The sequence below is a fragment of the Condylostylus longicornis genome, unplaced genomic scaffold, assembly GCF_029603195.1.
Source record: "Condylostylus longicornis isolate FDR11 unplaced genomic scaffold, ASM2960319v2 ptg000072l, whole genome shotgun sequence".
Taxonomy (NCBI): domain Eukaryota; kingdom Metazoa; phylum Arthropoda; class Insecta; order Diptera; family Dolichopodidae; genus Condylostylus; species Condylostylus longicornis.
This window is the reverse complement of record NW_026578040.1, coordinates 4,910,849-4,925,626: the sequence shown is the minus strand read 5'-3', so window position 1 is coordinate 4,925,626 and position 14,778 is coordinate 4,910,849. Positions and strand designations below refer to the sequence as shown.

At 24.2% G+C, this 14,778-nt stretch overlaps 1 protein-coding gene across 1 annotated transcript in view; it reads right to left on the bottom strand.

Annotated features, from left to right (window-relative positions):
* Window positions 1-14,778, bottom strand: part of LOC129612415 (uncharacterized) — a 106,053-nt gene that overhangs the window by 80,422 nt on the left and 10,853 nt on the right. Inside the window, exons 2-3 of the mRNA XM_055525997.1 lie at window positions 14,036-14,153; window positions 287-380 (exon numbers count right to left, since the gene is read on the bottom strand). Coding sequence (XP_055381972.1) covers window positions 287-380; window positions 14,036-14,153 — 212 coding nt within the window. The remainder of the gene's footprint in view (window positions 1-286; window positions 381-14,035; window positions 14,154-14,778) is intronic.

Genomic DNA, 14,778 nt, shown 5'->3' with positions numbered 1-14,778 from the left:
GTTTAATTTCGTTTCAATAACACAGCATTATATCCGTTTCAATAAAATAATAACACAAACTAATGTTTGAAAAGGTTTGGTATAAAGATTGAACAGGACCGAACTTTTCTGTTTGAATCAGTTGAAATAATTACGTATGAAATTTATATTATATGAAAACAAGTTAGTTGAAAATAAAATTTTTCAGAACGCAGTGTTATACTTAAAGTTATTAAGATAATTTCCAAAAACTTTTGGATGATTCTCTGTTTAAAGATTTATACATACACGATTATATAATACTCACTTATAACTGATAAATTGTATCGAAAACTTTGTGTTTGGCTTGTTCGAAAATCAACACGGCATCTATAAATTCCTTGGTCGTGACGTTTGATATCCTGTAATGAAAAATTGATAAAAAAAAAATTATTTTTTTTTTTGTTTGTTGCGTTAAAGCGTTTTTTAAAGTTTGATTGGAAGGCACAAAAATTAAAAAAAAAATTAAGAAAAAAGTCAAATAATTCCTGTTAAAAAAAATGTTATGATGTGAAATTGAATTTTTCATAAATAATTTTCATCATCAATATATTTGGAGAAAAAAATTCAAGTAAAAGTAAAGTAATGAAAAAATGGTTATTGGCAACAAATTATGTGACTGTCTGTTTGATAGAAATCAATAAATATGTTATGGTTTGCTTTTGGTTATTTGGGTTTTATTTCATGTACATATATTAAAAATGAGTCAGCGATAAACAAAGTTTTGTTACCAATCTAGCATTAGTCATGAAAATCGGAATATTATAAGATTGAACTTACACTACTCATATAATAGGACAATAGTTAATACTGGTTTTAACTGGACCAGAAAAAGGTATGGTATTCCAAATGTAATATTCAAATAGCAATACCTAGATAACGTGAGTTTTCATTTAAAGTACTCTTTCCCATAAATTGTTTGCTTTTATCTGTAAATGGAAAAGAGAGCGCAGCGCGCAAAATGTAAAACAAACCTAAGAAACGATATAACGATAGAAATAGCGTTTACAAAATTTATTTTAAATTCAAAGCCTTTCATTTGCTTCATTTCAAAACCAGGGTGTTATTAAAGCAATACTAATATTAATTTCGTGTTAATCCAAGACACTCAGAAAAATAAAATGTTCACAGTAAAAATTTAAACGTTCTTATGTAAAAAATTTTAAATTAAACTTTCACATGCTGATATTTTTATACTATAGAAATTATTATGGGAGTCAGGAGAAAAAAAAAATTGAAAAAAAAAGCGCTAAAAAAGAATTTTTATTTTTCCCATTTGAATGAAAATTTTGTAATTTAATTTTCAGTTTTAGATGTAAAAAAAAAATATCGAAATCTTCCTGAATTTTTTTTTATAATAATAAAATTGAGGTGTGATGATTTTTTATTATTTTTTTTATGTTTGAAATGAAAACTAAAAGTGAATTTAGAAATTATAAAAAATTTCATTTTTTTGATTAAATTCATTTTTTTTTCTTTTTTTGGAAAAATTTAATAAGCTAAATGGTAATAAGCAAAAAATTGATTGACGTCTGACTGGGAAATTTTGTGAAAGGCAATTTAGTAAAAATGCTTTTATTTAAATTTTTTAGCAATTCACAGTAAAGTGGAAGTTGTTGGTAATGTTTTGATGTTAATTCTTGTGTTATAGAAAGCAGTTTGATATCTGAAGAATCCAATAAGCGATAGAGTAAGTAAAGGCATTTCATTTAGGAGTAAAATGATAAAGTTGTGATCAAATAAAGGATTCATGTAATTACTTGTAAGCTTGTTTTTATCGGAGTTTAAGTGTCGTTTTAAGTTTAATGGTCCCTTTCGGTGAAACTATTCTTAATATAGCTCTTGTTATTATGATTTACTATAATCGCAAAAACTATTTGACTGATACTTTTCATATTTTAAAATGAAAGCGACTTTATTAAAATATAAAGAGTAGTACCATACACCAGACAATTGAGTACATTACGATGAAAAATATGAAATTCATAAACTCATTAAATACTTCTTCATCAATTCAAAATGTAAATATGGTTTATCAGGTAAATAATACGTAATTCAATTACTATAAACAAGATTCAAAGCAAGCAACTTTTCATTCTTTAATAATAACCTCTTACTCGGATATATCGGTGCATTAAACACTTAAAAATTACAACATTAAGTACATAATTAAGTAATTGAGAGCAATTATTTTCCATCAAAGTAGAAGCAAAAAAAAAAAATTATAATAATTTTTCCAATATTAAAGTAAGAAAATAAGTATGAAAACACATAACATACTCATTATACCATAGTATATACAACTGATATTATGCGAGAGCAAAAAAAAGCATATCGCATATATGAACATTAATTTTTCATTTTAATCCTCATAAAATTTACCATCAATTTAAAGTGCTTAAAAAAATATTTTCTAATGAATTTAGTATGACTGAAGTAAGGTAAAAAAAAGGCTTATATTGTAATATTGCCTGTATTTCTTATGCTATATAAAATATTATATTGTGATGGTATAAATGTTGTTATAGTATTATGTACGTTTTATGATAAAGAGAAAAATAAATAAAGAGAAAACATTTAAATTTACACTTGCATACTAAATAAAATGAGCACATCTCAAATAAAAATCTCTTTAAAAATTCTCACAATATTTAGGGTAAAAAATTTAAAAGATATTATGTGTTTATAAGAATATAATTACAATTAATTATTGATAGTGACAGTAATTTTATAATGGCACAGTTGCATAACAGTAAATGCTATATAAGGATTGTATTCTTGTATTATTCAGATAAGGTAGTCACAGTTGAATTTATTTGATAATTTCTTATTTAAATTGTTAATAAAATAAACTGAATTAATTCTTTCAATACAAACAAAATAAAACACTGTAACATAAAATATAGTGCCTCTCGGTTATATGGGAGATTGTTTGGACAAAAACAAACTGAAGCGATTTAGTCTAAAGTGCTGTGATATAGAAAACTAATGATCAGTAATTATTAGTCATTTCATAAACTGATTTTAGAAGTTAATGACCATTCAGATTGCGTTTAAAATTTGGTTAAAATCCCCCCCTTTCGACAGGTCTGACGACAATTTGGGTGCACCTATCTTTGTCTTTCGATGATTTTTAACATTTGTATTAAAAGAAGAAATAAACATATATGTGTCTGCATGTGACTACATAAAGAATATCTGTACGAAAAGAAACAATAAATTTTTAGAAAATCCATTATTATATTAGATATTTTGATATTTAGGACTTAAGTGTAAATTTGAATTCATTTGAAAATTCTTCTTAAAAGCAAACCGCATAAGGTAACTACTTAGGGGTTGTTCCCGTTATTATTAAGATGCGATTCAATGTGTCCATTGAGATGTATTATGAAATATAAAAAAATATTTTCTTTTGTTACAACGGAATTGCCAACACTTAACTGAAGCTATTGAAAAAGTTAGAAGTTACAAAATTCATGCTTGTGAAATTTATTATTACAGTTATTCCTTTTACATTTTTTCAATGAAGTTTCAACATGTTTTAAGGGATATTCTATTATTATATTTAGAAAATAGACTCTAAAAGTTATTGTAAAAATTCTGAGACATTGTAAGGATACAGTCTGGGTGCTCCAAATGGTTGTTGACTATATGTTAATGCAAGATACTCGTATATACATATTAAAAGCATTAAAAATCCCTTAGGGTTTAATGAAGAAACAAATCAATCAAAAGGACCAGTTACTAAATAAATTTCTAACATCAAATTTTCATTTTGAATTGATTCTAATTTTCGTTGTTCACCTTACGATCATTTTTAGATGAATACCAAGCTACGAACCTTGTGAATAAGTTTGAACTAAAACTATCATATTTCGAGTAAAGAATTTATACGAATAAACTATTAAAAGCATTACAAATGGAGTTTTGAGTACAGTAAACAGTTCGTTATGAGCAAATATAAGATTTCGTTTTCAACTCATATCACAAGAACTAATGTACAAAGAAGCGGTAACAATAAAAGGCTTTGATTTCTTTTTTTTTTCTTTTTTCTCCACATCCTAAATATATTTTCCTTTCATTTTTTTTTATTTCTGGTCTTGTTAAAGTGTGTTATTTATGAGATTAATACGAGCGGTAGAATTTTGAAATACTTGAGATTTTTTATTTTTCTCTTCATTTCTTTCCTTTCAAAAAAAAAAAGAAAAAGTTACTTTAGGTTTTTTTTCCTTCTCTTTTTATTTTGGTAAACGTAAATTCTTAGTACTTTAAAATAAATTTTTCTTCATTGCTGAGGGTCTTACTTTACTTTAAAAAATGGTGAGGTGTTTTTGAAAAATGTTCTTTTTTTGTGTTTTTTTTTTATTATAAAATACAACACAGAGCTTAGAAGTAGGTATAGGTAAAGTTACATGAATATGTTGGAGTTACACACAAATACATATATAATAGTATATTATACATAATTTACTTATACATATTATATTAAGACTAATAAAGTTGAAAAGATATTTGCAAAGGTATTTAGAAAGGGTTACAAAGAAAGAAAAAAACTCAATTGTACAATGAGCAAAGAGCAGGTGAAGCATAGGTAAGGGATATTGGTGGGAAAGGACTTTGATGCTACTACACCATGTATAATAGGATTTTATATAATATCATTTTTATTATGTCCTTATGGAATTCCATTTTTTTTATTTTCAATTAAATTTCTAAAGTATAATGCAGAATAATACGTCAAATTGTGATTGTAAGATTATTATGGCAATGTGCGATATAAAATTTTAGATTTACTAATGTACTGAGATGAGTTATGTATTTCAATTCATTATAAATGAACTTTTAAAATGATACTTTGGAAACGATAAATTGAATAAAATCTTTTTTTTGATCTTTTGCTTTTAATAATAAATTTTATTTTTAGTACAGAATGAAATATAATTGAATTTTTTGTATACATAATTTTAAAGCACTCATCCTCTAAAAAACATTAAACATTTATAATTTGTGATTCAATGTTAAAAATTTGCTGTATACAATAGTGGTTATATAATTAGGCGACCAATGTTAAAATTTTAAAGTTTTAGCTGGAGAAAAATTTGTTTTGTAGAGAAAAGGAAATAAATGGTCTAAATATACGAGACATGTAAAAATAATCAACAATTGTAGGAAAATATTTTGCATTTAATGATTAGACATGTAACACTTTTCAAAATTTACTTTTGAAAGACAAGGGAAATGGCATTGGAATAAAAAGACACTGTTCCTCGTTAGCTTTAAAGCTTCAGCTTAAATCCTATTAAAAATTTGTGTGATATAGTAAAAAAAGCATCAATATCACAAGCCAAATAATAAGGAAGAATTATGGTCCTGCATTTAAAGCTAATGATCGAAAATAACCACAGAAATTTTGTATGCAACTGGTTCAATTTTTACTTCTTCGAATTTCTATTTTCTTTTGGAATGAATTTTTATTTTTTGAATTAATTTTATTAATTTAAAATTAAATTAATAAAATTAATTCAAAAAAAATTTTTTTTAAGATGAATGTTTTTGCATTACATGATTTTGTTGTAGAATAAATTATTTTTTTCGTTCAAGAATTGTGAATTCTTTTTTGCTTAATATTGGATTAAATATGATTCGAATGAATTATATGGCCACTATATTAAATGATTACAATGTTGTATTTAATGCAAGATTACTTAATTGAAAAGTTTGACCCCAAAATATGAGCACAAAATTTGTACTAATTGACAGAAACAACGACTGTAATTATTGGAATTTTAAGTTAGAAAAAATTTTACAATTAAGCAATTTTTACAAATTTAAAATATTTAAATCTCAGTTTTTATCTTAATACGAATAAATCTTCAAAAAGTTATTATTGCAAGTTGCATGACTTACTATCAATTTTATTAAAAAATTTTTATTTTATGTTTTCAATATTTTAGCTAAAATTTGTCGCCTTATATTTGATATGTGACCCTATTTTCATTAATATTCAAGGAACACTATTTTAATGAATCACAAAATTCACTTTTCATTAAAATTCAAAAATGAGAAAAAATTATTGGATCAATTAATAAGGACGATTGATCTTATAATTTAATACAATTTTGATATCAGTATCAATTTAAAATTAAAAAAAAAAGGGACTATCTCAAACAAATTTCGAATATTTCATTACACCATATAGACGATGGAAACCGCAAAACACATTTGTTCATATTTCCTAAAACATTTATAAAAAATTAAATTTTCCTTTCAATTAGTTATTTCAACTATAAAATTCTTAATATGTGTGTATGTTTCAATCAGATTTTTGCTTCCATAATATCTAGGTAAAAATAATTTTATAAACACACATGATACATAATTGCTATATACTTATGTATTTGAAAACCGCAATCTCTTTTTAAGAAAGTCCTGATAACAGTTCACTCCATCTATAAACATATATACTCCTTTAATACATTTTTAATTTCCCTTTATGATTTTTTGTTTTCATTTCAGTCAGTATACCTATTTGTTTTTGAGCTTTTAAGAATAGGCAGTTTTTTTTTCCTGAATTCCTTTTATTCTAAAAGATTCATGTATATATCTTCAGATAGACAAATAATATTTATACCTATCTATTATAAAAGATATTGTGTATGTAACCAAACATAATTAAGTGAATCTCATTCTGATCTAATTTCCTACCTCTAAAACATTACGTGGTGAAGCAAAAAACGAAAAAAAAGAGGATTCATTTAAAAGGAAAAAAAAATTTTTTTTTCCCATTTCATTCCACTATGACACATTAAAACCACAACCTAAACAGAATGTAAGCATTCGCACATATTATGCATATTATATAGGTACTTTTATATGAGTACTCAGTTCTGGTGTAATATATGTATACGTAAAATATAGACGTAATGAATGAAGGCATACAAATGTACTAGCAACCTGCAACCAGAAGCTTCAATAGTGAATAATTGCAATTTTCAAGTAGAATATTTTACAAAATATTTCTTTTATAATACTCGTATATGAAAATGTGGACTTTTCGGTACAAAATTTGAACATGTAATCGCATTTTATTTGTGGGAAATCCTTAAAATGAATAATGTAGAACTTATTGACAAGCTGTAAGAATAATTATAATTATATATAATTAAAGAAAGATGGATTCAGATTTAAGATCATAATACGATACAAAATGGGAAATGCCTCATTTTTTTAACTAATGATTGTAATTACAAATTTTTAAGTTTTAAGAGTGGAGTTCCGGCAAAATGTAGACAAATATTCAGAATTCCCTTGTATGTGCATCACTGAAAAATACGATTTTTTTGTGTTGAACCATTTTGATTGTCAGGGTGCGCTATGAGTATAGAATTTACGATAACAACATTTTAAATAGTTTCTCTTATTTTGCTTTTTTATTTTTTCTTGTTTTTCTTTTCTTGCAAATAGAAATAATCCAATTTTATATTTGACCATATTTTTCTGCTTTCGAACATCAGGCATCATAATAACAAGGATAATTAGAATGATGACGATGATGATCATTATATGATCCCTTTTTGCTAATATTTTTTTTTTGCTTTTTTTTTTGAAAAAGGAAGTTGCAAATTTTGTAAAAGAGTAAAAATTCATAGAAAAATAGAATAAAAACAAAAATAGAAGATATATTAACCATATTATTTAGTTGTACACTATAATGTAATTGCATATATGCTACACACTGTAGTAATCAATCGATGCCCCTTAGGATATAAACGTTATTTGCTATTGTATAATATTGTATTTTCATTTCACATAATAATATTTTAGTTGGTTTCTGGTGTTTTCAGTTTGGTTCTTTCTCTGTTTGTTTTTTTTTTGTGTGTAGAGTTGCGGATCAAAGAGAATATAAAATTCATTGCATCACAACTGATGTATTTGCAGTAAAATTAATTTATGCCCAATGTCTAAAAATGTGTGCATAAAAAAGCAAAAAAAAAAATTTATAAAACATAAAAGAGAAAAAATGCAAATAAAAAAAAAATATAATAAGGACAACGAACCGAAAATTTTTGTGTTCTATATTTTTTGGTGTACTTTTTACATAATATGAATATAAAGGACTCATATGCAGATATTATTATGAGTGAGATACAAAGGATGTTTTGTAGATTTTTCATTAAAATATGTACACTTAAAATTATGTTGACGAAATATTCAAATATTTTATTGTAATAAGGACATTAACATTATGGAGAGGTTGTTCTATGGTACTTTTATACTTTGATTTTTACTTAAATTTAGTATCTTTATAAAGATTCGCTGAGGTATTATCAGAAATCACTAATTTATTTATGGTTCTTAAATGAATTTAGAAAAGTGCAGCGCCATGAAATGGATTTGAATAAATGCCTTTGTGATATCGTAAAATAAAAACCTATGATATTTTACAGTTTTAGTTTTAATTTCTTCCCATTGCTCTATATTTGGTTGTACAAGACCATGCTTATTAAGTAGTGAAAATCTTAAAATTTATCTTAATTTATCGAACTTCTTTATCTGATTGTTATGCTTATTTTCTTGTTACTTTTAATTCCAACTATTTTAAGCAGTTTCAACTTTTCTCAAATGTCAATGTGATGTTTTTAGGTAATACAAGGTTTCAGTAATTGCAGTTCTCTTTTGTATATCTTTTTATTTTTTTTTATTTTGAAGATGATTTGAATAAAGCATGAAATTTGGAATCTAAAAAATAATTTGTAATTTGTTTTTAATTGATTTTAATTGATACGTGTATCGAATTGGTTTTCGAAAGATAAAGAAAAAATTTTTTGTTTTTACATTAAAATTTAAATTTTTTGAAATTCATAAATCTTTGTAAGTTGGTATTAATAACATTATAAATATTGTTAATATTTTTTTTAAATTTAGTAGTCTATTGTTAATTTTCTGAATAATCACTGTTGTGTCAAATGAAATTTTAACTAACGCAAAATTACAAGTATAAGAAATAATAATAAATTAAAATTTCACAAGAAATATCCAGAATTTTCTGAATGCAAAATTTGTTTTTCTTTGCCTTTCGAAAAAGTATCTTCTCAATTCGGTAAACGTAACATTCTGAACATTTTTTGAAGGTACAAAAAAATTTAAATGCAAAACTATTAAGAAATTTTCCACCGTGCCATTGAATTTTGCCTACCTCATATACAAATTTTTTCTCGAAATCAAGTAGACGTCCATTTTGCTCTAACAAGAATGTATTTTGCATAACAAAATGAAACAGAATTTCTTTTGCTTTTTGGTCTATATTTTAATATGTTGAAAAATGTTATATTTGTCTTCTGTTGTACGAGTCAAGTATCTTTATTAATTTTATTTGAAATCACAGTTTTTAAAGATTTTCGTAGCAAGAAGATTTGATAATTCGTAGCAATATGAATTTTTGCCTAGTCCGGGAGTCAAATTTGATTATTTGATATGATCTTTTTTCCTTTGTTCAATTTCTTGAAAAAATTTTATGATTTATATAAAAAGCTGTGTAAATTGGTTTAAACTTTGAAAGTATTTTAAATGTTTAGTTTGCTAATATTTTGAGCCAATTTTAAACTGTTTAACTGAAAATAAGGTTAAAATAGTCAATTAATTTGGTATTGTTTATCGTACTCTTTATAATTTATATTAAAAGAAAAAAAAACTAAACTGAAATTATCAGGTCTGATGGTACACAGAACCATAAAATTTTAATTGAAAATTATTCTTAAATTATGATTCTCGAGTAGTTTATTATCGAATAATATTTTTGAGTAAAATTTAAATTTCGATATTTAATAGTTATAAGTTATTTTGTGTATATGTGGAACTATTAGAAGTCAGTAAAATCAAAATAATTTCATTGCATGCTTTTAGGGATTCAAATAAATCGTAAATATTCGGATCAAAAATAGCTAGCTATTTTTTCTATAAAAAAATTTTTTACAAAACAATTCTTGCAAAATTTCAAATTCTTATATCTACGATGTTTGTGTTGGTTTTCCGGCTTCATTTGACATGTTTACTAACTTTTTTTTTACTTGTTTATAAATTCATTGCTAAAATAATTTTATATACAAGTTTTCAAATATTTTATTTGGTTAGATTTCTGAATCAATAACAAAAACAATATTTATTAAATATTATCCTTTTGTAATTCGATTCATTACCATATCACATGAATAAAAGGGAAAGGTTTTTTCTTTTATAGTTTACACTTTATAAATTATTTTAATCAAAAATTTAAATATCATTATATTAAATTTAAATTTGATTAAAATAAATTGAAATTCTAGACATTTTATATACCTTTGCACCTTTATAAATATATTAATACAAAAATTTTCTTGAAATATTTTCTTTTTGAACTTTCTATTATCCCAAAATATTAAGGCTAGCCTATGCAAATATTTGACTAAAATATTACTGACACCTTTTATATAGTAAACATATTAAAATTGTTTTAAGTCTTCTGCTCCCTCATATACGATCAAAGGCGTAAAACCATTCTAGTAAAAAACATATACATATATGATAACAAATATGTTTTTATTAAAATAGTATAGAGTGCTTTATATTCAAGAACGTTCCATATTTCCAAATGGAAACTATTAATGGGAAGGAAAGGAAAATTTTGATTCGTAAAATTTTGATTTCGTATTGACGTTGTTTGTAATAATAAAATGATTAATTAGCCTAACTATGATACTGCACACAATTTTTTGTATAAAAGTTCTCATTTCTCAACACTTTAATCAGTCGAAGGAACTAGGTTATTGAGTTTGTTAAAACATCAATTTTAATTAATGAAAAGAACAATAAAATTACTCTATAAAGTTATTAAGTTGGAATTTTTGCGTATCGAAATTTATTATGTAAAAATTTTTTAAACGTATCCTACTTTTAAAATTTTAGATAATAAAGTTGGTTTGTAATAAACCAATGGCTTGCAATGTAGTACTGTTCTTTCCGATAAGTTAAAATACTGCTTCTAGAAATAATATAGGCATGTACTACTTTATTAAAATCAATTTCATTTATATACGAATATATTTCAAAGATTGCATACCTTTAGGATTAGCAATGTATGCAATCTTTAAAATAAACCAAAAAAATAGAAAGAGGCGTTAACATAATGCTCGATTTTGAGGGTTAATTGCCCGGATTAATTTTTTTAACATATTTATATTTTTTAATGGGATAACATTTACCGTTAGCTTTCTGCATTTATAGAAATTTCGAAAAGCTTACAAGTGTCAAAAATTTAAACTTCACAAATTTCGAGAGACAATAACTTGAGAGTGGGTGAAGGTGGAAAAATTTGTTAATAATGAAATAAACTATTTATAAGTATTACTAAAATTTCAGACTCCTACAACCTGAGGTCTGGAAATACCAAAAATTTCTAAAAAACGGATTTTGGATAATGGTAAATTTTAAGGGTCATTTTGTTTTTGTAAAGTTCAAATATGGTATGTCGCGGTAGAAAAAGTCAGTTGCTAATTTTCTGCGATTGCAGATTTTAAAAAATGTTTCTGATTTTGTTGCAATAATGACTTAAAGGACGAAACTTTCAGGATTTTGAGGGTTTATAATCTCGAAATAGGTAAAAATTTTTTTTCATGGAATAAAAACATTCCTTAAATATACAGATATGACTATTAATTACACTAATGTCACCAATCCTAAAACGCGAAGTTTAAACCTTAAAATCCAAAATAAAAGTTTAGTTTCTGAGGTTTTGTTAAATCAGAAATACCCAGTAATAAGTAACCATATCAATGTATACAAAAAAGGACTCTTCAAAGCATTACATTTAGGTAACAAACACAAAAAAAAGGGAAGATTTTAATCTTATTTTTATGAATATGTTATGAATACCGTTCTTTGTTTATGTATGAACGTACAATATTATTATGTATATTATACATGCATAAATTTAAAATAATTTTCATCTATGTAATTTTACATAGGTACATAACAAAATGAAGTTTTTAGGTGTGTATGTATGTATGTATAATAAAGATGAAATAAAGTTTAAGGTCGAGTTTCAGATGAGATGTAAGGGTGAAATAAATAAATATTAGCCAAAAAATATTTTTGCTTAAATATGCTGAAAATATTTTGTTTTTATTTTAAAGACGTGCAAAGAAAACAAAAAACAGAAAAATGAATAAAGGACTTAAACACTTTTTAAATTGTTAAAAAATAAATAAATAAAATTAATTGAATCCTTAAAACATATAATCTTTGTTAACAAAAATATTGTTTTTAAACGTTTAATGAATTTTTCATTAGAAATTTTATAAATTTTAAGGAAGGCAGTTGTAGAAAATAAAAGGTCTCGTATAAAATGACTAAGTGAAGAATATTTCGGATTTATGTTTTAATTTTACGAAGTAAGAATCTTGAGTCTCATAGTATCTGAAATTATAAATTATAAGAAGTTCGACACGCAAGCTCTGTATTTTGGATGTTAAGATATTTTTCATTCCGTTACGAGATTGATCCAATAAATTAATCGACCATAACGGATTTTAATAAAATTTTTTATATAGATTTTGTATACGCCATTTAATTTATGATTTTCTCTTAATATCCTTAAATAAAATAAAAATAATTAAAAACATCATGTTCTCGTAATCAAATGAAAATCTAAATATAAAAATCATTAAAGATTTAAGAGAACAAGATTAAAATCAAATTGGTCAAAGGCAATAAGGAAATGTGAATAGGAGCAAAAATGTTAAAGGTAAAGTTAAAAGATTTTCTTGTAATTTTTTTGCTTTTTGCTATTTCCTTTATTATTATTTTTTCTGTTTTTGTTTTTATTATTGTTTGTAAAATTTTAATGCTCTCTGTTTCCAGGTATTTGGTTTTATTGGCCATTGGAAAACAATAAAAATCAATTAACGTTAAATTAAATTTTGATGAAAGAAGTTTTTACTTTTTCGCTTGTTCTTTTGTTTGTTTTAATGTTGTTTTCTTGTTTTAGTTCTTTTTTTTGATTTCTAATTGCTTTTGGTTAAACAGATTGGAAATTTTCAATTAATTTGCTAAACGAACTTAAAACTACCTTATGTATTTTATTAATTTTCTATATATAAAAAGAAAAACCTAAAAAAAAAATTAGAAAAAAAAAATCAAATTTACAAAGTTCTTCATACGTAAATAAGTATACAAACCATCAAATTAAGAATAAAAAGAGAAAAGAAAGGAAAATGAAGAAAAGAAAATTTAACAAAAAGGAAAAATCGAAACTGAAAGAAAAGTTTAGTTAAACTTTCCCTTTCCTGATATTTTTTTATTTTGATTATTTTATTATATTTTTTTTTGAGTTTATTTGTAATTTAATTTTAGGCTTATATATATGGATATATATATACATAATAATATTTAATTAGTTGAAAAGGATGTTTCATTAAAAATTATGAGTTGAATTCAAGATTCGCTATATTGAATTAAAGATGAGGTCTCAAAAGAATTTCATCTAAATTTAAGTTTGTTAGATAAGAAAAATTTGGGAAATCATACATATTATTGCAAAGGTGAAAGGTTGAGATATTTTTACTTGGGTCTGGGGAAATCGATAGTTTTACATTACTTACTATGGATGAATTTATAAAAACAAAAACCAAAAAAATTTTTGAAAGCGTGTACATTGTGTTGGTATTCAAAGAAAATTTAAATGCTCTTAATCGTTCGTATATTTCAACGTAAAAATCGTTCCTAAAGGAATTTGTGATGAAGTATTGAAAAGATTTGAGAAATGCTAAAAAACAAGCAGTTAGTACAGAAAATTTAATAAATTAAAATTTATGTTATTATCTTTTTCACTATAACCTCTTACAATGCATTATTTAAAATTAACAATTCAAGGACGAAGTAGAATTCTGACAATACATAAACTTAAAGCAATTGAATTAAATGTAATTTTGAAAATACCACATAATATAACACTTTTTCAAGTAATTTAATATACTAAACTTACCTTAATATCTAATGATGCTGGTGATGAATTAAAATTGAAATGAGCTCTGGGTCCAAATGCATCGGGAGCAGACCAATGTTGTAATGAATCTGGCTTTGATTTGTCACGAACATCAAAACTGAAAATTGCAAATATTAATTTTAATAAAATTGAAATAATAAAATTGAATTTATATTAAAGTCGAACAAATATTATTATACTAGTATAAATATATAACAAAAAAAAAATAAAAAACAAAAACATTTTATTGAAATTTTAGAGTGAAAATAAATTGGCCTTATTCCAACTATTTGAATCAGCATTATATAAATAAGGAACTGTTATACGAAAGAGATAAAGGCATATATTATGATATGGCACTTCTATAAGTTTTATTTAATTAAAGTTTCTATCTTATTGTATATTGAGAAAGAGAAAAAAACGAAACAGAAACAAAAGAGAAAATGTTTTGCGTTCTGAGCATTTCTATCGCATAAAAAATCATAATAACTACAACAGTCTTTATTAGTTTTAGCATGTGTATGATTGTATAGGCATTTAGATGGATTCACCTAATTTCAAATCTTTTATGTTTGGCAAAAAATAAAAAATTAAATTTGGGGATGAAAATCTCAATTGAAAAATTCTATAGATGGCCTGGTTTTATTCTATTATAAAATTTTTCTCTTTTTTTTGTTTTACTTATTTTTTTATGCAACATATGCATTTATAATGTTTGCTGCGTTAGAAATTTGTAGTTCTTT